The sequence below is a fragment of the Notolabrus celidotus genome, chromosome 7 (genome assembly GCF_009762535.1).
Source record: "Notolabrus celidotus isolate fNotCel1 chromosome 7, fNotCel1.pri, whole genome shotgun sequence".
Classification (NCBI taxonomy): domain Eukaryota; kingdom Metazoa; phylum Chordata; class Actinopteri; order Labriformes; family Labridae; genus Notolabrus; species Notolabrus celidotus.
Window position 1 is genome coordinate 37,050,099 of NC_048278.1, and position 25,591 is coordinate 37,075,689.

At 41.4% G+C, this 25,591-nt stretch overlaps 2 protein-coding genes across 4 annotated transcripts; both read left to right on the top strand.

The window, feature by feature from the left end:
• Nucleotides 1-628: 628 nt before the first annotated feature.
• LOC117815943 lies at nt 629-5,264 on the top strand. 3 transcript variants are annotated; one of them, XR_004631868.1, is made up of 9 exons: nt 629-1,094; nt 1,221-1,424; nt 1,543-1,567; nt 1,706-1,886; nt 2,894-3,008; nt 3,114-3,195; nt 3,291-3,419; nt 4,795-4,951; nt 5,166-5,264. XR_004631868.1 is itself a non-coding variant. In XM_034687974.1 (8 exons), exons 1-5 carry the CDS (start codon nt 798-800, stop codon nt 3,005-3,007), a joined length of 642 nt encoding a protein of 213 aa, XP_034543865.1. In that variant the 5' UTR covers nt 629-797; the 3' UTR covers nt 3,008; nt 3,114-3,195; nt 3,291-3,419; nt 4,795-5,258. The 3 variants fall into 3 exon arrangements, 1 of the variants encoding a protein (XP_034543865.1); XR_004631869.1 differs by having other exon boundaries at nt 4,795-4,947; XM_034687974.1 differs by having other exon boundaries at nt 629-963; nt 1,269-1,424; nt 4,795-5,258.
• Nucleotides 5,265-7,409: 2,145 nt separating this feature from the next.
• LOC117815936 (mitoferrin-2-like) lies at nt 7,410-25,452 on the top strand. Its single transcript, XM_034687968.1, has 4 exons — nt 7,410-7,739; nt 19,384-19,612; nt 20,629-20,685; nt 20,931-25,452. Exons 1-4 carry the CDS (start codon nt 7,410-7,412, stop codon nt 21,515-21,517), a joined length of 1,203 nt encoding a protein of 400 aa, XP_034543859.1. The 3' UTR covers nt 21,518-25,452.
• The last annotated feature ends 139 nt before the right edge of the window (nt 25,453-25,591 follow it).

The following is a 25,591-nucleotide window of genomic DNA, read 5'->3' on the forward strand; positions in this document are numbered from 1 at the left end:
TTGTTTCGTTGTCACGTTGTCGTTGTCACGTTGTTTCGTTGTCACGTTGTTTCGTTGTCACGTTGTTTCGTTGTCACGTTGTTTCGTTGTCACGTTGTTTCGTTGTCACGTTGTTTCGTTGTCACGTTGTCGTTGTCACGTTGTTTCGTTGTCACGTTGTTTCGTTGTCACGTTGTTTCGTTGTCACGTTGTTTCGTTGTCACGTTGTTTCGTTGTCACGTTGTTTCGTTGTCACGTTGTTTCGTTGTCACGTTGTCGTTGTCACGTTGTTTCGTTGTCACGTTGTCACGTTGTCACGTTGTTTCGTTGTCACGTTGTCGTTGTCACGTTGTTTCGTTGTCACGTTGTTTCGTTGTCACGTTGTTTCGTTGTCACGTTGTTTCGTTGTCACGTTGTCGTTGTCACGTTGTTTCGTTGTCACGTTGTTTCGTTGTCACGTTGTTTCGTTGTCACGTTGTTTCGTTGTCACGTTGTTTCGTTGTCACGTTGTTTCGTTGTCACGTTGTCGTTGTCAAGCAATAAATAAAAATAAATATGGGAATGTAATATGACCGTGACTTGTAGTAAACAATAATAATGTGATATAACATAATATAATATAGCAAGATAATCATATAATATAATATATTATGCATTATAATGCCAGCAGTAGTCAAGAAAGTCAGTTCAGGATGAGATGATGGGGTGTGACAGACAGAGCAGGGATGGTATGGATCTGTTCATAGGGGGTTCATAAGTGTACCAGGTACACTTATGAACCACCCTATGCTCAAACATGGTGCAGTTATGGACAGCCCATGACCAGCACAGAAGTCATGCAACAGAACACCACTTGGATTCAGAGTGGCAGGCATTTCCTCCCAATCATCCATCGAACCCCACCCAGAGACTCCAAGAAGGCCGTGTATTCCGATCTGCCATTTAGTGCACAAATGACAGTCAGAGCCCTGGTGACGGTCCAGACTCCAGCTCCTGTGGACGTGCCGGGGAAAACTCCAACACTGAGGTGCTCAGCCGGGGGCTTGAGTATCACCCGGACACACAAACCCTTCCACCTTGTGGTGGAGCGTGGCTATTCTTGGAGGAGGCTTCTGGTAACCTTAATCGAATATTCAAAAATTCATACAGAATATCAAAATGTGCTCTGTATTCAAGCTTCGACAAAATCACTTAAATCAAAGTGCCTAACAATATACCTCTCTGGATTCCTTGGCTCATAGGCCCCTGAGTTGCTGCTGTGGACGGCCTGCTGCTGTGGATGTGCCAGTCTCCAGCTCCTGTGGACGTGCCAGACTGCAGCTCCCGTGGACGTTCCGGGGAAAACTCCAACACCGAGGTGCTCAGCCGGGGGCTTGAGTATTACCCGGACACACAAACCCCTCCACCTTGTGGTGGAGCGTGGCTATTCTTGGAGGAGGCTTCTGGTAACCTTAATCGAATATTCAAAAATTGTTGCACTAGAGACACTAGAGACTAATGCATTTTGCATAATAAGGTGTTGTTTCCTTTACGTGTTGTTGATTGTATTATTTTTATTTTTAGGGAGGAAAATAAGGACCACCAACAGGTAAGTGTTTGCTGTTCTGTCCATCTTGATGATGAGTTACAGTGTTATAGGTTTATATAATCATGTCATGTGAAATATTTTTTCTTGTTTGCAATCTTTTTGAAATCTAAATACAGTGTTTTTTAATTTTTTTTGTAGACCTCCAACATTGTCAGACATCGCAAGGATGCTGCACTTCGAGGCAGAAGACAGAAGAGATGAAGAAAGCAAACCGGAGTGTGACAGAGCCCGGTCTGAAACACTTCGGGATAGCTTCCCAGAGATGGAGAGAACTAAAGAAGTTAAAGTGACTGAAAGTGGACCCTCTTCTTTGAGACAGGTACGTAATGCTGGATTTCTGCTTTAAATCACAATGTGATATTTTATTACACTATAATAAACGTCTGTATGTAGGTCAAACAGCGTTAGCCAAACGGCTAGCTCATTAGTGTTAGCTGCATGCATTGAGCAAAGCTGGTACCTATAAGCTCTCCGTGATAACGTGAACTACAGCCCACATGCTGCAGGTATAACACAGTAGTCTGTGATAATGTGTACTACAGCCATACAGTCTATAATTACAGCCCACATGTTGCAGGTATAACACATAGACTGTATAAAATATGGACGTAGTATCCGTGATGTCACCCATCTGTTCCTGAGAGCTGTTTTGAAGCAAATCGACGGCAGCAGCCATATTGGTAATGCAGAACTCAACCAGGCAGAGTGTGACGTAGTGTTAGCCTCTTAGCCAATAGCTATGTGTTCCCGACCGGGAGTCACGTCAGTCATGTCCTTATTTGGGCAAAAACTCATAATCTTAATATCTCCTGAACCGTCACGTTAGAAAAAAATTAACCCCCCGTACGGTGTGTGCCGATAGAGAGATTAGCTTCATAGAGCCAAGCCGGTTTTTGAACCAGGCTGTAAACATGTTTATTAATGCTGCAAAGATCGTCTTCTTCCTATTCATGTCTATGTGGTTTCCGGTGTTTCTGCAGCCAGCCTCTAGAGGATTCTCGATGTATTGCAGTTTATAACACTTCCACATTGGCTTCATCGTTTGAGACTGGAGGTTGCGGCTTGGTATAACACAGTAGTATGTGTGCTCTGCGTGGTGAGGGTTGAGTTATTAGATGCATACTGTGTTCTCAAAGTTGCATGTAGTTACACAGTGATAAAACACAAGGATCCCCTAATGTTAGCTCTGAAAGTCAGAGGGTTAGGAGTCCTGTTGATCACCATCCAGCTTTCACTTAGATGTCAGTAAGTATGATTCAGTATTCAGTATTCTCCAAGGATTTTATTGAACAATACATTATGTGTTTCACTGTGATGTCTCCTCAGATAATGTGGCATCGTGTCCTCCTCCATGTCAGAGACCAGCTCAGCTGGTCTTTTGGAAGCTGTGACCACGGGCCACTTGATGAGAGCAGCAGAGATAAGCCATGGATGGTGTGAGGTGAGTTGTCAGACTATGTGATTATGTTTTAGATCTCTACACTGAAGTCTCAAATACTGAGCTGATGATTTAATCCTACAATGTTCTTCATTATGTTTTACACAGGCTCTCCATCACATCAGGCTCATGCATCCATCGTCCCTGGTAAAGGCTGGCTGAAGGATGTGAAGAAGTTTACCAACTTTCAGTAAGACAAACGCATTTCAAGACAAAATTATGAATTGATGAATCTTATTAAAATAGATGAGGGCAATGACTGATGAACTGTCTGTCCCTTTACAGCACTACACCACACCTGGAATCCTTCCAGAACCACATCCTCATGTATGCTGCAAAACGCTTTTCATTCAGCTCACCAGTGTATGAGGCGCACACCCACAGGCCTGCAGCCCTGACTCTGATGGTGACAATGTGAGTGGTGGCATTAAAGGGGACATATCACGCTTTTTTCATCAACATATATTGGTCTAAGAGGTCCCCAAAACATGTCTTTAAAGTTTATGCTCAAAAAAACACTTTGAAATCAGATTTTGGTCTGCCTGAAAAACCCTCTTCTTCATTCCTCATCAGAACACTCTGTTTTCTCTCTGACCACGCCCCCTCAGGAAGTGGGTGTGCCTCGGCTGTCCAGCACGTTGATCTAATGTTTACATGTTGGCTGAATATACACGGCTGCTCAGAGATCACGTTACTTCAACCCTCTGAATCTGATCCTGACGGAGAGGCGCCTGTAGCAGGACCTTTCTGAAGGATTGGTCACAGATTTAGTGTTTCTTGTTGTTTTATTTATCAGTATGTAGACGTGTGTCTTGGTACACAGCTACGAACATGTAGCTATGTGGCTATGCTAACTAGCGCTAGCACTTATCCATGATAAATAAAAATCATCCACTAGATCTTCAAATCTGCAGACGTGGGGAGTAAAACCGACCTCTGCCAGAAAGGCAGCAGGACCTTTTCTGAAGGATTGGTCACAGATTTAGTGTTTCTTGTTGTTTTATTTGTCAGTATGTCGACGTGTGTCTTGGTACACAGCTACAGCTACAGCTATGAACATGTAGCTATGTGGCTATGCTAACTAGCGCTAGCACTTATCCATGACAAATAAAAATCATCCACTAGATCTTCAAATCTGCAGACGTGGGGAGTCAAACCGACCTTTGTGTTTATTAAGACAGCCTACAACTAGCATGCCTCCCTCCTAAGCTCCTTGTTAGCACACGTGTGCAGGGAATGAAAAACAGAGGAGGGGTTGAGTTGTATTTTATACAGTCTATGGGCTGAACAAGCTCCGAGCTCTGACTTCCTGTTACAGACCGGATATTGTTGTTACGTAACAAAAACACAGAAGTCTGAAACGGCTGGTTTCACACACATTTACAGAAAGGTGGAGAAATCAGAACAGGGGCAGAATGGATTTTTTTCATTCTCGGGGGGTTTGTAGACAGGGACACATATTTCAGGTAAAGAACCATTAAAAAGTCCATTTTGCATGATATGTCACCTTTAATACTAAAAGTTTCTTATTAGACATGTCTCTGCCTTCAGTACAAAATGCATTCATAAACACACAACATAACTAAAATATTTGCTATTTACCTCTGTGGAATTTTAAAAACATGGGAGGAAAAAAATCATTCCCTAACGTTGAATTATAAATTCTGTATTGTGACGGGAACAAAAGCTACTACAATAAGACGACCAAAACATGGAGCATCTACTGTGAAGAAGCCTTAAGACTGCAGAACTGTAGTCTCCCATGTAACTTTACATCCCTCATTTTCAGAGAGAAATCCTTGGAAGACGGTTGAAATCTGGGAAGAGACTTCCCAAAACAAGAACACTAAGACCTGATGACCAAAGAAGACTTGGACATCTTCCTGGGATTCCTCCACCACCTACAACAGAACTAGCACAAGCACGCATCCAACGCAGAGAAGTTTGTACACATGCAGGCATATTTTTCTAGCATCACTTACATGACAAATATAAATATTATATATCTGATATCTGCAGCATAGTCTAAATATTGATAAACCAGCATGGCTGATCATAAAAGATTTTACTTTTAGAGTAAAATGTGACACATGTAGTCACTCTAAGCTTCCTTTTGTTCCTCTGCTAACCATCACTATATCTTCTCTTTCACTCTTACAGAACCTGCCTGTATGAAAAGTGTAAAGTTGTATCATCATACACCGTGGAACAGATATGTTAATGAAATGAAAAATAAAATACAAGACTGTTGAAAGAAAACAAACTTTGTTTGCATTCACTTGGCTCAAAGTAAAATATTAAATATGTCAAAAGTAATTTGCATTGTCAATATGACTATAATGTACTTGGTATTATAGAAGCAAGAGTATAAACCCAGTGCAGTGGCCCTGAGTGTCTGGATATGTGTCTCTAATTCTTCATACGGTGCAGCTATGGATCCCCACTCTGTTGCCCTCAGATAAAATCCATGCTGCCACAACACATGCCACCTGTATGCTGTTTATCTGTATTGTCTTTGTTCCACGCCTGTCTTCATCAGCGGCAAAGCTGTCGTTCCATGCAGCATGGGCCTGATGCAGAACCTCTCCCCCTTCCTCTGTCCACTGCTGAAAGCTCAGGTTCAGTCCAGCTGGAGGAGGAGTGAGTTGTCTCCTCTGTTCAGTGCTGAGGTCCTGCTTTGAGATAGTGTGTGAAACCTTTCTGTAAATGTGTGCTGAAACCAGCCGTTTCAGTTTTCAGTGTTTTTCATACGTCACAACGCCGTCCGGTCTGTAACAGGAAGTCAGAGCTCGGAGCTTGTTCAGCCCATAGACTGTATAAAATACAACTCAACCCCTACTCCGTTTTTCATTCCCTGCACACATGTGTGCTAACAAGGAGCTTAGGAGGGAGGCATGCTAGTTGTAGGCTGTCTTAATAAACACAAAGGTCGGTTTTACTCCCCAAGTCTGCAGATTTGAAGATCTAGTGGATGATTTTTAGTTTTCATGGATAAGTGCTAGCGCTAGTCAGCATAGCCACATAGCTACATGTTAGTAGCTGTGTACCAAGACACACGTCGACATGCTGACAAATAAAACCACAAGAAACACTAAATCTGTGACCAATGGTTCAGAAAGGTCCTGCTACAGGCGCCTCTCCGTCAGGATCAGATTCTGGATCAGATTCAGAGGGTTGAAGTAACGCGGGTCTGTGAGCAGCCGTGTATATTCAGCCAACATGTAAACATTAGATCAACGTGCTGGAGAGCCAAGGCCACACCCACTTCCTGAGGGGGCGTGGTCAGAGAGAAAACAGCCTGTTCTGAGCAGGGCTGAAAAAGAGGGTTTTTCAGGCATGCCAAAATCTGATTTCAAAGTGTTTTTTTGAGCAATAAACTTTAAAGACATGTTTTGGGGACCTCTTAGACCAATATATATTGATGAAAAGAGCGTGATATGTCACCTTTAATATCTTCGAAAATTGCCGCGTTAGAAAATAATTCAACCCCCGTTCAGTGTGTGCCGATCGAGAAATGATCTATCCAGACTACACTCCTCTTTTGAACCAGGCCTTAAACATGTTTATTTCTGCTGTGAAGATCGGCTTCTTTGAATTGGTGTAGTATGTGGTTTACGGTACTTCCGGAGCCAGCCTCAAGCGGATCCTCGATGAACTGCAGTTTTTAGCACTTCCGCATTGGACTCATATTTTTAGACCGGAGGTTGCCGCTTTGTTTATATGTATGAAAGGTGCTATGTAAATAAAGTTGAGTCAAGTTGAGTTGAATTCACAGGCACTGTCCTACATTAACTCCTTATCCAAGAGTTAATTTTGTCTCATGGGTCTGGTTTCAAGTTCAGTCACTGCTCACACCTAACTACATAAGTTGTCTCATGTTCCTGTTATGTAATAAAAATGCTAAAACCCTTTCCTGATATTATCTCACTGCATGTCACCTCTTTAAATGTCATGATAATAAGGTAAACATGTGGTATAATATGTTTGACCTTTAATTCTTTACAGAAAGTCTTATATCATTGATATTTAAGGCATGAACTCCAGCTGGGATGTGCCTGTTCACAGCATTTCCCGAAAACACATGTGACATCCCAATGTTACGAAATGGTCAACGCCCCTTGAGATTTAAACCACGCCTACTCAGTTTCCCCGCCTCTTTTAATAACCACATGAACCAATCAGAAGGAGGAGTCAGTGATTGACAGTCAGCTGGACCAATCAGCATCCGTATTTGATTCAGAGTCATTGACAAGCCCTCTGAAGTCCCTGCTGCTGTTTCCTGGAGCCTCCACAGCTGCCAAGACTTTCCCTCGCCGGCTGGGACGACTACACCAAACAGCCGGGTTCCCAGGGTCTTCCTTCCAACACCCTCTCCGGATTTTAACTCCTTTATTTTCTGTTTGAATGGAAGCGGACGGATTCGTGTCCCGGCGAACGTCCATGGAGGCACCGGGCGTGGACAGCCGGGTCGCAGGCGCTGCAGCCGGGGCAGAGCTCCGATGGCTGGGCGGCAGGCTCCTGGACGGGACAGGGGGCTTCGTGGGGTCTCTGTCAGGGGAACAGGACTTTACCCCTGTGCACTACCGAGCCCCCACGGAGACCTCGACCTCTGTGGAGACTGAAATAGACTATGAAGGGCTTCCACAGGGAGTCGCCACCAGCACACACATGCTGGCAGGAGCCGTGGCTGGCATCATGGAGCACTGCCTTATGTATCCCATCGACTGTGTCAAGGTACCACATATACACTAATCACACTATTCTGCCTGTTTTTAATGCTGAAATCACACCGGAAGCTCACCTTGTTGAATAAATACATGGAGGACGCAGCTAGGCCTCAACACAAGCCTGAGCTCGAGTAGCTAACAGCGTTAACCTTGCTAACAGAGGTCAGTTAACTAATCAAACTGTGTTTAAAAACAAAATAAAGACATAAAACTTTGTCACATCAACAACACACTGCTGTGGATGTTTATCCTGACAGCAGATAACACGTGTGGAGGTAAACAGAAGGTTTGACAGGTGTCTCCTCTGCTGTAGCTCTCAGGCTACACGCTAACCTCCCTGGTAGCTCTGTCCTTGCTAGCATGCTTCAATTATCGGACAGTTCATTTTCAAATTTGAGTCGATTTCTCTAAAGTGGAGTGATAAATGTTTGTTTTTATTATTGGATATAGACACTTTTCTTTAGTTTCAGTCACTGTTAACAGTAATGTATCACTGCAGTTTGTTTAAGTCCAATCTTTTTGTGTCAGTTTAAAATCAACAAAAAGGCAGATTCGTCTAAAAGGCGGTAAACACACATAACAAGAAAGACCACTGACATTTCATTAATACTAAATAAATCACATTCTGTCTTCACTAACTGAATTCTTCTTCTAAAAAAGAGGAAGTTAGCTTTTCATTTCCATGACTTAAACTGCCATTTTAAGGAGCCCCTAAAGTCCCAGACAGGTATTTATTTTCACTATGCTCACTAGATGTTAGCTTGTAGCCAAAATATTAAACAAGGTTTTGGGTTTTTCTGATTAGATACTAATTATCTCAAGTGAAGAAGTGAGTGTCTTGTGAAAACGGGGTTATTATATATTAAAGGTTCAAGTTTTCACCTTGTGGCAACTTGTTAATTATTGTATAAGTACAAGTGAATATCTTGCGCGCACAAGATACATCAAAACTATCATGTGCGCACAATATAGAAACTTGTAGGTGTACGAAAACTATCTTGTATACATAAGACTAGTGCTGTGCGATATTACGATATAAATCGTAGTGCAATATAAAAACGTCCACCGTACGATATAACCCTTTGTCGTTTATATCGTTACTTTGATGTGTAGGGTATTGGTCTAGCTCTGTTGCTTCACTGACATTGTATGAACGATGATGAATGCAGGTTAATGTAAGCTGCAGCACCGCTACTACTTTGAGGTAGCATTTTTACGTCACTCACAACTACTAGTTTACGGCACTGATAGAGCATGGATGTAACAACATGGCAGAAGCGGAGAGCTTAGCGGAAAACAAAGTGGAAACAGAACCGAAAGAGGAGTTGGTGCCGAAAAGAGGGAACCGCAATTCCATGGTTTGGCTTTGGTTTGGTTTTAAAAAGTCGGACACCGACCAGAAAACGGTAATCTGCAAAACATGTCGCCAACAAGTCGTTACGACCGACTCGAACACAACTAATCTTTTCTACCACTTAAAGACGCGACACGAAGAACAGTACAGAGACAGCGTGAAGCTGCGACAAAGCACTAACGTGACATCAAAACCACCCAGTGATGAAAAGAAAAAAACACACCAAACGAGTCTGAAACAATCGTTGGTCAACGGCATCCCGTACGACAAGCAGTCCCGCAGACACCGCGAAATTACAGATGCCATCGCTAAATTCATATGTCAAGACATGGTTCCAGTACTGTCGTTGTATATACTGTATTTTATTATGTTTTTATACATAAAATATGTGTTTCATGAATAAATTGAAAAATATGAGAGAAAACTGCCATACATTTCATGTAATTTTAAGGAAAAATACTATGATGACCATGATATACACGAATTACTATCTTGTGCACATGATATACACGAATAACTATCTTGTGCACATGATATACACTAATAACTATCTTGTGCACATGATAGACACAAATAACTATCTTGTGCACATGATATACAAGAATAACTATCTTGTGTGCACATGATATACACAAATTACTATCTTGTGCACATGATATACACTAATAACTATCTTGTGTGCACATGATATACACGAATAACTATCTTGTGCACACGATAGACACGAATAACTATCTTGTGCACATGATGTACACGAATTACTATCTTGTGCACATGATATACAAGAATAACTATCTTGTGCACATGATATACAAGAATAACTATCTTGTGCACATGATAGACACAAATGACTATCTTGTGCACATGATATACAAGAATAACTATCTTGTGCACATGATAGACACGAATGACTATCTTGTGCACATGATATAGAAACTTGTACGTGTACGAAAACTATCTTGTATACATAAGACACACGGAAACTATAATGTGCGCCCAATATACAAACTTGAACATGTACCATATCTATCTTGTGCGCACAACATTTTTGAAAACTGTGTTATGCACACTCTATGAAAACTTGTACATGTACGAAAACTATGATGTGCGCACAAGATACATGAAAACCATCTTGTACGCACATGAAACAAACCTGTAGGTATGCGAAAACTACCTTGTGCATACAAGATACATGAAAACTATCATGTGCACACAATATAGAAACCTGTACGTGTACGAAAACTATCTTGTATACATAAGACACACGGAAACTATCATGTGCGCACTAAATACAAACGTGTACAAGAACTATCTTGTGCAAACAAGGGACACAAAAACTAGCATGTGCGCCCAATATACAAACTTGAACGTTTACCACAACTATCTTGTGCACACAAGATGTACAAAAACTATAATATGCACACTCTATGAAAACTTGTACATGCACGAAAACTATCTTGTGCGTACAAGATACATGAAAACTATCTTATGTGCACAATATATTAGCTTGTACGTGTACGAAAACTATCTTTTGCACACAAGATACATTAAAACTATCATGTGTGCTCAACAAACAAACAAACTTGTACGTACATAAAACTAACTTGTGCATGCAATATAATAACTTTTCCGAAAACTATCTTGTGCGCACAAGATACAAACTTATGTGTATACGAAATCTAAGAGGATGAGAATGAGAACAATGTTTACCAAATGACAGAACGTCATTTACTGTCCGTAATAAATCCATATCCTCTGATTCACTGAAGCTAATTCAGCTGTCGTAGGATTTATAACAGATGCAAACACTGATCAACAGTCTAAGCTCAAAACAAACATACCCAGGTTATTAATTAAAGTCTGATTACTCAGTTTGAGGCTACCTAGCATCGTTAGCCTTAGCTCTAGCTACAAAAATAGAAGGCTAACTTTCTTTATTTCATGATAAATGTGTTTCAGGAGGTCATGATTAAAGTTCACGGTGACAAAATCAGTCGGAGGTGGATTAATGATTTACAGATATGGGTTATCAGTCAATAGAGCAGCGGTCGCCTGGCTCTCCAATCGCTCATATTTACACACGTGTCTATAAAGTAGGGAGGATTATGCAACGGGGTAATTTCATTTCACGATGAAGCTCAGACGTTGAATTATATCAGGTTAAAAGTCGCCACCTCTCTCATAAACGCTGGATTAATAATTCATCCTGCTAATCTAAATTAGCCCTCAATAACAGAAGTGATTCAATCCTGTAGATGTTTTATTCCATGTTTGCAAACAGTATGAAGGGATGAGTTACGTAATGTGACGGTACTGTGTGTCTCTGAATCAGAGCTCTTATGATATGAACTTCAGTCTCTCTTATCTCTCACTTTGTTTGAGTTACACACAACGCACATGTGTTTTAAGTTGAGTTCATGGAGAGCGTGGAGTTCAGGAAAGCTAAAGCCTCGTGACGCAGTGACTAAAAACAGAGTGTTGAGGTACACACGAGTAGAAGTCGTTCATTTTGTAAACATCTGGGGGAAAGTTACTCTCACGGTTGAATTCTTGTTCACCAAACATGTTTCCAGTTTCATTAAAACATCAGGCTCAGCTTCTATTTACTCACTCCACTCTTTACTAAAGGTGCGTTCCGACCAAGAGTTACTTTTCCCAGAACTAAAACGTTCCTGTAACCCAGGTAGATGATCACACGCAGGTGACACCATGGAAGCAGACGGACAGGCAGGTATCTTTATGAGCAACACAACAGTTAGCCTGTTAGCATGAAGAGACTCAGCTGGCGCAGTTTTAGATGGTGCTATATTTCATCACAGATGGATTCACTGAATCAACACGTGAGAGGAGATAAGCGCGAGTAGCAAAGGCGTTTCAACATGGCTTCAAAATCCTTTTGAACTCAAAAAGCCGTGGCAGAGATCGGCCGGTGTTTTGGTTCAAACAGCGACCCTGTTAACTGGAGACTCTCAGCTGGATGCATCCCTCATAAACGTCTTTAGACCATCATTAAATATCTGATGAGGATATTTTGAAATCTTCATAAAAACTAAACTAGTTTGCATTCCCAGGAACTCCCTCTGTGTTTCAACAGCTGTGTAAACTCCACAAACATTGACACCTTCAGCTGAAGGTCTCCAGTTTACAGGGTCACTTTTAAAAGCGGAACACCGGGAGGAGAGACGCATTCACGGTGGGCTGAGAGAAGACTACTGTTACAAGCTGCTAAATCAAGAGAATCACAGATGTGTGTGATGTTATTGTGGACGGAGGGTGGAATAAAAACACTGAAGGTTAATCTACCAATCAGACACGTTCAGCATTGCAGGCCCTGATCCCACGAAAGTCCCGGGACCTTTGATAAGTACTACCCTTCTAGCAGGGGCTTTTTAGGGGGGAGATTATCTGCCCCTGAACTGAATTTCGACCCTGGGTCCACCGGTTGAAAAACACCTAAACTCCTGCCTTATTTTAATATTTGAAACTTCCTCTCCTCAGATATCGGCGTTGATTTAAAGTTCAGTTGATTTCCAGAGATCAACGAGTGCAAAGCAGTCCCTGCCAAATACAAATCAGCCTTAGAGCTCACAGCTGGTCATTCTGGGACACCGGGCACTCTTGATCCGGTCTCTATGAGAAGATGAGGAACAAACGGCTCTCCGTTTCTTCCCCGAGCAGCGGTAACTCAAACAAAGCTTTTGTTGTGAGCGAATTCCTCCGTGATTAGCTCTTCCAGCCCGTTGCAGAAAAAAAGCCTCAGACCCCATAGAGATGTTTTTATGCACATCAGAGTTACACAGCAGATTTGTGTTTACACTCACTGGACTGTTTGTAGTTTTGAAAGTTTGAAACATCTTTCCAGGTTAAGGAAGTCGGTTCAGTTTCTTTCCAGTAATTATTCTGCAGGCTGCTTCCTCTTTTTCATACAATTCTCAGTATTCTAAATCTTAGCTTCCTGTCCCTGTCACGGCGGGTTGATGGACTTACTTATCTAACAGTGTGGGAGGCTTGAGGTCATTCTTTCCACAAATTTCACACTGTTTCCTCATTGTTGGAACGCTTTCAGAGGAGTGGTTTTGAGTCAACCCAGCAGAGTACACACCTGTTTCTCTTCTCTTGAACTTCGATCACAGAGTAAGGATCGATCAGGGACCCCGCCCGGTTTCAGCGCCAGATCCAACCAACGTTATCCTCAGACTCTTTCCAAACAGAGCAGGTCTAGACCGTACTCTATGTTCTATTATCAACAAAAAGACCCAACATCAAGACCGGATCAGATCCAGTCCCATCTTACAGACAGGACTCAGTCTGATCTCATCTTAATCCACCATGAGCAGAGCACTTTGCAGCATTTAGCAAGTTACAGTGGCAAGGACAAACTTCCTTTAACAGGCAGAAACCTCCAGCAGGACCAGACTCATGTTAGACACACATCTGAATCTGAGACCGTGTTGGAGAGAGGGATAGAGGGAGGTGAAGAGAGAGAGAGATGATAGTGGGGAGACGGATAGAAGTAGTTGTAGCAGCTGGAGTCTGGCACGTCCACAGCAGCAGAGATCCAGAGGAACCTACGAGACAAGGGAGCTCAGGGACTCCAGAAAGGTCTAAGAAAAGAGAGAAGAGAGGGAGACCAGAAGAAAGAAAAAGAGGAGAAGAAATGAAAGAAAGAAAGAAAGAAAGAGAAAGAAAGAAAGAAGGAAAGAAAGAAAGAAGGAAAGAGAAAGAAAGAATGAATGAAAGAAAGAAAGAATGAATGAAAGAAAGAGAAAGAAAGAAAGAAGGAAAGAAAGAATGAATGAAAGAAAGAAAGAAAGAGAAAGAATGAATAAAAGAAAGAATGAATGAATGAATGAAAGAAAGAAAGGGGAAAAGAAAGAAAGAGAAAAGAAAGAAAGAAGGAAAGAAAGAAAGAATGAATGAATGAAAGAAAGAAAGAAAGAAAGAGAAAGAATGAATAAAAGAAAGAATGAATGAATGAAAGAAAAAAAGAAAGGGGAAAAGAAAGAAAGAGGAAAGAAAGAAAGAAAAAGAAGGAATGAAAGAAAGAAAGGAGGAAAGAATGAATGAAAGAAAGGAGAAAAGAAAGAATGAATGAAAGAAAGAAAGAGAGAATGAATGAATGAAAGAAAGAAAGAATGAATGAAAGAAAGAAAGAAAGGAGAAAAGAAAGAAAGAAAAAGAAGGAATGAAAGAGAGAAAGAAAGGAGAAAAGAAAGAAAGAAAGGATGAATAACAGACCCAAAAAAGGAATCTACAGCAGAGATCCAGAGGAACCTACGAGACAAGGGAGCTCAGGGACTCCAGAAAGGTCTATGGTTAGTAACTTTAATGGGACAGGAAGAGTTAAAGTGAGAGACAGGCAGAGAGAGGAGAGAGAGGGAAAGACAGGATCCCAGTGTGTCAGTCTAAGCCTATAGCAGCATAACTAAGAGCTGGTCCAAGCCTGATCCAGCTCTAACTATAAGCTTTATCAAAAAGGAAAGTCTGAAGCCGAGGTGGTCAGAAAGGGTTCCTCACACAGATTTATTGTTGTACTTTGAGCAGGAAACAAAAGATTCCCAGCTTTAAATGATGAGGAGGAAACTGATTTGAGACTGATGCTCGTAAAGACTCGGGTTGGAGATAAAGTTCCTCTTAGAGAGAAGTCCCTGAAGCAGTTTGAAACACGGCAATGCAAAGTGTTGCAACGTGGACTTTTTCTTTCTTGCGTTAGAACAAGAAAAGGGTCACATGTTGTTTCAATCAAAGGATTCAAACCCCTGCTATGCTAAGTTTGAAGTAGCTGCTTACACATCAAGTATGCAACTGCTGCAAAACTAAGCTCCCTCATCATCAAACCTTTGTACTTGCATGTTTAATGTTGGTGTCCTAGTGTTTGAAGAGCAGGTGGAGCGCCACTTTACATCACAACCAACTTCCTCCAGTTGCGTCTCTGTTCCTACTTCTTGAGGTGGATCAGAGGCCCCACATTGCAGGCAAGGCGTCACAAGGGAGTTAATATCCCACCTTCAACTGGCAACATGTGAGAGCCTAGTGACGGTCAGTCTCAGCAGATGTGTGTCTAACATGAGTCTGGTCCTGCTGGAGGTTTCTGCCTGTTAAAAGAAGTTTGTGCTTGCCACTGTAACTTGCTAAATGCTACTCCTGTCTTCCCCTCTCTCCCCCCCAATCACTCACTTTAACTCTTCCTGTCCCATTAAAGTTACTAACCATAGACCTTTCTGGAGTCCCTGAGCTCCCTTGTCTCGTAGGTTCCTCTGGATCTCTGCTGTAGATTCCTTTTTTGGGTCCGTCATTCATTCTTTCTCTTCTTTCTCTTCTTTCTTTCTCTTCTTTCTTTCTTTCTTTCTTTCTTTCTTTCTTTCTTTCTTTCCTTATTCCTTTCATTCCTTTCTTTCTTTCATTCTTTCTCTTCTTTCTTTCTTTCTTTCTTTCTTTCTCTTTTTTCTTTTATTACATATTCCTTTTATTCATTATTTCCTTCTTTCTTTCTTTCTTTTTCTCTTTCTTTCTTTTATTACATATTCCTTTCCTTCTTTCTTTCTTTCTTTCTTTCTTTCTTTCTTTCCCTCTTTTTCCTTTCCATGTTTCTTCATCTTTTATGTCTTCTTTTCCTATCCCGTCCTTTCCTTCTTTCATTCTTTCACCATTCATTCTCCTCTTTTTCTTTCTTCTGGTCTCCCTCTCTTCTCTCTTTTCTTAGACCTTCTTTCTTTCCTTCTTTTTCTTTCATTCATTCTTTCTTTCTTTCATTCCTTCTTTTTCTTTCTTTTCTCCTTTCTTTCTTTCATTCCTTCTTTTTCTTTCTTTCTTTCTTTCTTTCTTTTCTCCTTTCTTTCTTTTCCCCTTTCTTTCTTTCTTTCATTCATTCATTCATTCTTTCTTTCTTTCATTCTTTTTCTTTCTTTCTTTCTTTCATTCATTCTTTCTATTTCTTTCCTTCTTTCTTTCTTTCTTTCCTTCTTTCTTTCTTTTCTCCTTTCTATCTTTCATTCCTTCTTTTTCTTTATTTTTTCCTTTCTATCATTCTTTCTCTCTTTCTTTCATTCCTTCTTTCTCTTTCCTTCTTTCTTTCATTTATTCTCCTCTTTTTCTTTCTTCTGGTCTCCCTCTCTTCTCTCTTTTCTTAGACCTTTCTGGAGTCCCTGAGCTCCCTTGTCTCGTAGGTTCCTCTGGATCTCTGCTGCTGTGGACGTGGTCCACACTCCAGCTGCTACAACCACTACTATCCGTCTCCCCACTATCATCTCTCTCTCTCTCTTCATCTCCCTCTATCCCTCTCTCCAACACGGTCTCAGCAGATGTGTGTCTAACATGAGTCTGGTCCTCCTGGAGGTTTCTGCCTGTTAAAGAAAGTTTGTCCTTGCCACTGTAACTTGCTAAATGCTGCAAAGTGCTCTGCTCATGGTGGATTAAGATGAGATCAGACTGAGTCCTGTATGTAAGATGGGACTGGATCTGATCCTGTCTTGATGTTGGGTCTTTTTGTTGATAATAGAACATAGAGTACGGTCTAGACCTGAGTGATGCAGCTTGTTTGGGGAAAGTCCAGCAGCTGAGATGTAAACACAGAGTCCTAATAAGGCTCACGTTTGGATACACACTCCATGTTTGGATGTGAGTAAACTTGTGACTGACTGATGCGTCTTCAATTTCATCTTCCCTCCAGTGTTGTATTTCTCTATATTCATCCAAAGTTGCTCCAAAGTAAAACAACACCAAAAATCCCCACTGAACCCGAATGCACCGTGAATGACTGGGCACATTCCCTACCAGTGACTGGTCCCAGTAACGGGAATGTCCACGCGGCTTCTTCCTCCTGCTGTGAACAACAGTCACTCCTCTCTTGGAGATTCAGTTATTGCTCCACCGTGCTCTGCAGCAGAGCTCGGGGTATTCAGTTTATGAGACCACGCAAACACACACACACACACACACACACACACACACACACACACACACACACACACACACACACACACACTAACACACACACAGTACTGCTGATCTGAGAAGTTCTAGCGGTTTCAATCTGCACCACTTCCTGGCTGCATGCACTCTGTCCACAGTTGTGGTTTGTGGTTGTGCCGTTTGAAAGAAGCAGTTTCTGTTTGAGTATGAAGTGGAGGCAGAGTCATGAACACTTTGAGTCAACACAGACTGAAAGAGAGAGGTGTGATTGTTGAAGAGCTGTCTATGTGGAATGTAGAGTCTGACGTCTGTACAGTGTCCTGAAAATGCCACAGCACATGGTCATGCAACTCTCTTCTGTTTCATGCAATAGTTAGAGCCTGACTGATGCAAGCTTCTGAAACAAATATCCCAAATCTCTACACTTTATTAAGCATTAAGATCATTGTTGGACCACGTCTAGCTTGGCTTTGCCGTCTCCTACATGTGCTGCAGAAGCTGCTGAGAGAACTGTAAAACTCTACAGGCTGGGGGCTCTTTGGAGGACTCACTAATACGTGACATTAGATCTTAAATGTGACATATCATGCAAAATAGACTTTTTAATGGTTCTCTACCTGAAATATGTGTCCCTGTCTACAAACCCCCCGAGAATGAAAAGAATCCATTCTGCCCCTGTTCTGATTTCTCCACCTTTCTGTAAATGTGTGCTGAAACCAGCCGTTTCAGACTTCAGTGTTTTTGTTACGTGACAACAATATCCAGTCTGTCATGGAGTCAGAGCTCGGAGCTAATTCAGCCCATGGACTGTATAAAATACAACTCAATCCCTCCTTTGTTTTTCATTCCCTGCACACATGTGTGCTAACAAGGAGCTTAGGAGGGAGGCATGCTAGTTGTAGGCTGTCTTAATAAACACAAAGGTCAGTTTTACTCCCCACGTCTGCAGATTTGAAGATCTAGTGGAAGATTTTTATTTATCATGGATAAGTGCTAGCGCTAGTTAGCATAGCTACATAGCTACATGTTCGTAGCTGTAGCTGTGTACCAAGACACACGTCGACATACTGACAAATAAAACAACAAGAAACACTAAACCTGTGACCAATCCTTCAGAAAAGGTCCCGCTGCCTTTCTGGTAGAGGTCGGTTTTACTCCCCACGTCTGCAGATTTGAAGATCTAGTGGATGATTTTTATTTGTCATGGATAAGTGCTAGCGCTAGTTAGCATAGCCACATAGCTACATGTTCATAGCTGTGTACCAAGACACACGTCTGCATACTGATAAATAAAACAACAAGAAACACTAAATCTGTGACCAATGGTTCAGAAAGGTCCTGCTGCAGGCGCCTCTCTGTCAGGATCAGATTCTAGATCAGATTCAGAGGGTTGAAGTAACGTGATCTCTGAGCAGTCGTGTATATTCAGCCAACATGTAAACATTAGATCAACGTGCTGCACAGCCGAGGCACATCCACTTCCTGAGGGGGCGTGGTCAGAGAGAAAACAGAGTGTTCTGAGGAGGGCTGAAGAAGAGGGCTTTTCAGGCAGACCAAAATCTGATTTCAAAGTGTTTTTTTGAGCATAAACTTTAAAGACATGTTTTGGGGACCTCTTAGACCAATATATGTTGATGAAAAAAGCGTGATATGTCACCTTTAAAGCTCCTGTGTCTTTATCCTGCACATGAATAAGACGCCTTTTCATCAAATAATCTCACCTTGTTTCATTTGAACCATCAAATGTACCACTCATGAGGAATCTTAACCTTCTTAAATGTAAACAAAGACGGTTTCTGGAGCATGAAGTTCATCGCTCTGACTGGAATCAACCAACCAGATGTTTCAGATGTTCAAAATAATAATACAGGAAGTGTGAAGTTTCATTCTGATGGTCTAGTTTGCTCTCATAGATCATAAAGAGGCTTCGGTATTCATTTTTAGTGTTTCATAACTCTCTGAAAACTCCGTACTGAAGCTTTAACTGACCGAAATGTTCTCTCAATGTGTCATATTCTGACTTTGACACCTTCAGATTTCACTTCCTGTTGATGGGTTTTGAAAGTGCGACATCGTTTCCTGTTCTCTCTGAAATATCACAGCGTGTGCTGCGCGTTCTTTTTAAGAAACACGAGGTGGTGTTTGCTCGATGTTCTGCTTCTGTTCAGACTCCAACTCAAAAAAAAAAGTTATTTTTCAAAGATAAAAACTCTCCATATCTGTCTTTTGCACTTTGCACTCACGCGACCAAACATGTGTTTTGAGTATAATCTGCACAGTTTACACCCCGACCCTTGAACTCCTGCAGAAGTTGTTTTTTTTTGCAGGAACACAAGATATCAGCTGAATATTCACGTGTCTGTTCCTCCTCTTCTTCTCCCCTCAGACTCGAATGCAGAGCCTCCACCCCGAGCCCGGAGCGCGCTACAGGAACGTGATGGACGCCCTGCGGCAGATTGTACGTAACGAGGGTTTCTGGCGGCCGATCCGAGGCGTGAATGTTCTGGCGGTGGGGGCGGGGCCTGCCCACGCTCTCTACTTCGCCTGCTATGAGAAGATCAAGTTTTCACTCAGCGACGCCATTCACCCGGGGGCGAACAGCCACATCGCAAACGGTACGATCCACAGCAGACGAGTGATCCTGGTTTCATTTATCATGTAGAGAGAGAGACTGTAGAGAGCTGTTTCTGAGCATTAAACAGAGAGTAATGATCACACTCAACTCAACTAAATTAAAATATAAATTCAAATAAAAATGTAATATATTCAGATAATAAAATAATATAAATTGTTACTATAAAATCAATAAAATTAAATAAACTATACACCAGAGAATTAAAATAACAATTAAATCAATAAATAAATCAGATAAATTACAAAAACATAATATCAATAAAATAAAATAAATACCAGAAAAATAAAATAATTTATTTAAAATCAATGCAATACATTCATATGTATCAAAAAGTAAAAGAAATGTACAATCATTACAATAAATTCAATATAATAAATACCAGAAAATAAGAATAGATATCAAATCATTATCATAAAATCAATAAAATAAATTCATATAAATACCAGAAAAATAAAAGTAAAATTATTACAATAAAGACAATAAAATAAAATACATGAAATACCAGAAAAATTAATTTGATATAAAGTCATTGCAATAAAATCAATAAAATACATTTCAATAAATACCAGAAAAATCAAATAAAAGGTGAAATTATTACTTTAAAAAATCAATTAAATAAATTCATAGAAATACCAGAAAAATAAAATCAAATAGAAAATCATTACTACAAAATCAATACGATTAAATAAATTAAATACCAGAAAAGTAAAATTAATATAAAACCATTACTATAAAAACAATAAAATAAGATGAATATTGGAAAAATTAAAAAGAAATAAAATCATTACAATAAAATTATAAGTGCCAGAAAATAAAATATAATATTATATTTAAAAAAGAAATGATGCTAAAACAATTGTCATAATGGTCATTTTGTTAGAAGGTATCCTTGAACAGACTTCTGTCTTGCTCAAGCTCCAATATGAATCATGTGGATCTCATGTTTCTTGTGGCTGAGGCTTTATCTTCCTCCTCCATGTTTCTGTTTCTCTGCAGGAGTCGCCGGCTGCATGGCGACAGTTCTGCACGACGCCGCGATGAACCCGGCTGAAGGTAAACCATCCTCCTCTGACCCTCACTCACTCACATGAGCTCAACCATCAGAACAGTGCTGACTTTGTTTTTATGGAAGGCTTTAATATGGTGGTATTCCACCGTCTGGACACTAGGTGGAGCTACAGACTCTGTTACAGGAGAAATCCACCCACTCCTCTATGATTCTCTCTCCCAGGTTTTTCTCCAAGTCCCTGTCAGATTGTGGTTTATGGGTCCTGATGGTTTCCTCTCTTCTCCTCCAGTTGTGAAGCAGCGTATGCAGATGTTCAACTCCCCTTACCGCGGCGTCCTCGACTGTATGGGATCTCTGTTCAGGCAGGAGGGCACGGCTGCCTTCTACCGCAGCTACACCACTCAGCTGACCATGAACGTGCCCTTCCAGGCGCTCCACTTCATGACCTACGAGTACCTCCAGGAGCTCCTGAACCCCCACAGACAGTACAACCCTTCATCTCACATGGTGTCAGGCGCGCTGGCCGGAGCCGTCGCCGCCGCCGCCACCACTCCCCTCGACGTCTGCAAGACCCTCCTCAACACGCAGGAGGCTCAGGCCATCCACCTGATCCAAGCGGAGACGGCAGCCGGGGCGGTCGGAGCTGCCACGGCTTCCGGCTCCGGCGGCCGCCACATCTCGGGCCTGGGCGAGGCGTTTAGGACAGTGTACAGGATGGGAGGCACGCCGGCTTTCTTCAAGGGAGTCCAGGCCCGCATCATCTACCAGATGCCGTCCACCGCCATCAGCTGGTCCGTGTACGAGTTCTTCAAGTACATCATCACGAAGCGGCAGCACGAGAGGCGGCTGCGTGGAGACCGCGACGCAGACAAATGATAACCCCCTGAAAGGAAGTTCGGTTCTGTCAAAACAAAGAGTTATTGTTGCACCGTGCCGATCGCTGGTGTCAGGACGGAGGGAGGAGAAACCAGAGTTTTAGATTCATGGAGGGAAGTCGAAGTTTAATGTTTACTCAGACGAGTTCTCCCCCGGTGAGTGTAGTTCATAGCAGATCAGAAACAAACGACGGTTAGAAGACGTTGGGTTACACGCTTTCACATCACAGAGAGTCCTGGTTTCCCCAAACTCACACGTTACGTCCTCGTGATTTATCTGCATCTCATGCTAACGTTCGACGTGACAAACTTCTATTAGCTTTCAAAAAGCACGTTATTTATTGACTCGGACTCAGTCAAGCTGGATTCGGCCGTTAGATCAAAGAATAATCACCTCTCCCTCTCAGACGATCACAGAGAAGTTTAAAGATGGTTCAGTTTCAGCGCTGAAGTCCAGTTCGTTGATTTGAACGCTGAGGCTGAAAGTGATGATTTGGAGCTTTTATTTTGAAGGCGTTAAGATGCCTCAAAACCTGAAGGCTCAAAGTCAACACCAAAACAAAAATATCTCTCTTTCCAGAATGGCTCTGAAGGCCAAATTCCACCAGATCCGTGTCACAGCTCCAGATCTGATAGGTTTCTATTCTAGCCAATGTGTTAACTTCCACTGGATCCACTCCGTTGCATTCCAGCTGTGTCTCTGATCCGGCAGGTTGGAACCCTCCGGATCAGATACGCAAGACTTCTATTGTTGCCGGATGCCGGAGCACGACGCATCAATCTCAACAGAGCAGATGGAGCGGGACAGGAAGTCAGGTTTCACCAAAACAAAATGAAAACATCAGGTTAATTTTCAGAATAAAACACTGCTCCGTGCTGCGTTCCAAAATCAAAACCAGTAGGTGATGACGGGCGAGAGAGCACGGAGCCGGACCGCAGTGGAACGGACACGAATCTGGTGGAAGTCCCTTGTTAGTAATCACCTCTCTCTTTACTGGACATGTTGCACTTCTGGAAAGTATTACCTCCTGACCACCAGGGGGCGCACATCTAGAGAAACTTCATATATTAGTTAGTTAGCTGGTTTACTAATGTTAAACTCAGACAGACGAAGAATAGAACCCTGATGATAGTTCTGACAGGGAACTAGAAACTCCTCTGGAAACACGACGCCTCTAAACATTCATCATTATTAGAACGACAGACGATAATGATGCTCCAGTCCTTGAGTGAACAGGTGTGTGTGTGTGTGTGAGTGTGTGTGTGTTACAGTGACTGGATGAGTGGATATTCAGCTCTGACCAGATCTGATCTCAGCACCCTGAAAGCACCGCCCACCTCATCAGCGTCATGGAGCCTCCTGTGTTACTTTACAGCTTGCATGTGTATCAGGTACAAGAAGACACACACCTTCACGGGGGTTGGTGACCCGCCTTCTCTTTGCTGCATGGATTTCTGCAAAAATTGAAAACCTCTCTGCAGTTTAAACATTTGAGCACACCCCTCAAAACTTTCCAGTCTTAACTTGATAGAAATTACATTTTTAGAAGCTTCTTCTAGCTTGTAGAAATGCCAAACTTCTCATACGACAGATAAAAATGTACAGTGAGGGTTTTGTTACCATAAAAAAGGTGCATTTCGTCCAGGAGTTCCAAGGTCTTTTAGCCCCCAGAACTACTTCACCCTGAACTAAAAGGTTCCTGTGATCTGCCGGTGTTCTGGTTTAATCATCGACCCTGTTAACTGGAGACTCTCAGCCGGATGCATCCCTCATAAACGTCTTTAGGCGATCATTGAATATCTGATGAGGATATTTTGAAATCTTAATAAAAACTAAACTAGTTTGTCTATGTAAACTCCACAAACACTGACACGTTCAGCTGAAGGTCTCCAGTTTACAGGGTCACTTTTAGAACCGTAACACCGAGAGACGCATTCACGGTGGGCTGAGAGAAGACTACTGTTACAAGCTGCTAAATCAAGAGAATCACAGCTTCTTCTTTTGAAAAGTACACACACATACAAAAAAGATAGAACAAATAAAAACTAATGAAGAGAAAGAGAAATCAAGAGAATCACAGATGGAAAAAACAATGACTTGGAATGGTTTTTGGAAAATTGAAGGAAAAGAAAAGAAAACAGATTAAAAAAATTGAAAAATTTTTTTTGAAGAAAAACAATTTTGAATTTTTTTTTGAACAAATTTGACAAAAATAATGTTGACAAAAATTTTTTGACAAAAAATGTTTTGACAAAAAAATTGTCAAAACATTTTTGACAACATTTTTTGACAAAAAAAGTTTTGACAAAATTTTTTTTGACATTTTTTGACAAAATTTTTTTTGACTTTTTTTGACAAAAAATGTTATGACAATTTTTTTGACAAAAAATGTTATGACAATTTTTTTTGACAAAAAATGTTATGACAATTTTTTTTGACAAAAAATGTTATGACAATTTTTTTTGACCATTTTTTTTTTTTTGACAAAAAATACAATTTGACAAAAAAAATGGACAAAAAAGTTGACCTGTCGAATTTTTTTTTTTTTTCCTCAAACCTGAAATTGAGCTCCAAAAGCAGAAAAATATGAAAAAAAGTGAAAATGTTGTGCCTGCGGTTAAAAACATGGAAAAAGCAATGAACGATCAACACAAACACTGACACGTTCAGCTGAAGGTCTCCAGTTTACAGGGTCACTTTTTAAACCGGAACACCGGGAGTAGAGACGCATTCACGGTGGGCTGAGAGAAGACTACTGTTACAAGCTGCTAAATCAAGAGAATCACAGCTTCTTCTTTTGAAAAGTACACACACATACAAAAAATAGGGGCTTTTTAGGGGGAGATTATCTACCCCTGAACTAAATTTAGACCCTGGGTCTACCGGTTGAAATGCACGTAGTTCCAGGGTAAAGTTCCTCTGGTCGAAAAACATTTGTGGCATCAGGCTTTGTGAAAACCACTTCCTGTAGATTTGGAAGACACATGCATGAAACACTTTCCCTCAAGCAGCTTTGAAATCCTTCATCAAAGCGTGGTGACAGAAGTGAAATCCATGTGCAAAGACGAGGCTCTGCAGCATCACAGCTGTCTGTAACGTAAGGGGACGCGTCACGCACAGGTGGAGGTGGGCCGTGTGTTTCTGGATGTAACGACAGTCTTCCTTGTGCTGGTTTGCACGAGACGAGGTGAGATTTGAAGTAGTTTCTCCAGACCTTCCTGGAGGCTGCAGGTGGATTCTGGTCAGAGCTGGTTGAGTGGATTATTGTTCTGAAAGATCTTGTACGCCATGAAGAAGACGCCTCAAACAGCTCATAGATAAAAGGCAAAATCCAACAAACCAAGACGTCACCCTTCATATAGAAAGGTTTTTCTTCTTCTATGGTGTATAAGACAAGTTTTAGAACATCATCACCTTTAGTCTTTTAAAAGCATCCAAGCACTTAAAGCGACTTTTTTTTACTCATTGTAAGGACAAATAACTTCTACACATGCCGCCATTCATCCCACGCACAACGACCACAAAGAGACCCTCAGTTAGAGACCATGTGATCTAAAGCCATACAAGAGGAAGAAAATGTACATAAGAAATATATATTAACTATATCTATAATTATGGACGGATTAAGATGAGCCCAAACTTTAAAAAGTTTGATTATGGGGAACAAGGAGACGACAGAAAACCTAGATTCAGGTAGGAGGAGTGTTCCTCGTGTATGTGAAGCCAAGTTTGATGATTGGGAAACCAAAGAGTGAAAGAGTAAGATTAATAGGAGGAGGAGGAGTTTGTCAGATGACACTGATGTGATATGCTTGAACACTTGAGAGCGACACCTGTATTTTGTGAATTGTAAATAAATTTCGCTAAGGCAGCTACCTCGCAGAAGCAGGGTCTTCTCTTGGTGCTGGCTCTCGAAGCGCTGAGAGAAATTCAAACCGTCTGCTCGTCTTTTTGTCCTCTTCTTTTGACGATGACGTAGTAAACATGCTTTCTGTTTTTGTTATAGACTTTCTTTCTGATCTACTAAATGCTCCATGTGTTGGATAAATCAGAAAAACACAAACTCATACTTTT

Bases quoted from the DNA above. Each gene is read 5' to 3' on its own strand.
- LOC117815943 (XM_034687974.1), top strand. From the start codon at position 798: ATGACCAGCACAGAAGTCATGCAACAGAACACCACTTGGATTCAGAGT. The intron at 964-1,268 runs CTCCAGCTCCTG...GGATGTGCCAGT, and splicing joins AGCCCTGGTGACGGTCCAGA to CTCCAGCTCCTGTGGACGTG. The intron at 1,425-1,542 runs GTAACCTTAATC...TTTTATTTTTAG, and splicing joins ATTCTTGGAGGAGGCTTCTG to GGAGGAAAATAAGGACCACC.
- LOC117815936 (XM_034687968.1), top strand. From the start codon at position 7,410: ATGGAAGCGGACGGATTCGTGTCCCGGCGAACGTCCATGGAGGCACCG. The intron at 7,740-19,383 runs GTACCACATATA...TTCTCCCCTCAG, and splicing joins ATCCCATCGACTGTGTCAAG to ACTCGAATGCAGAGCCTCCA. The intron at 20,686-20,930 runs GTAAACCATCCT...CTTCTCCTCCAG, and splicing joins CGCGATGAACCCGGCTGAAG to TTGTGAAGCAGCGTATGCAG.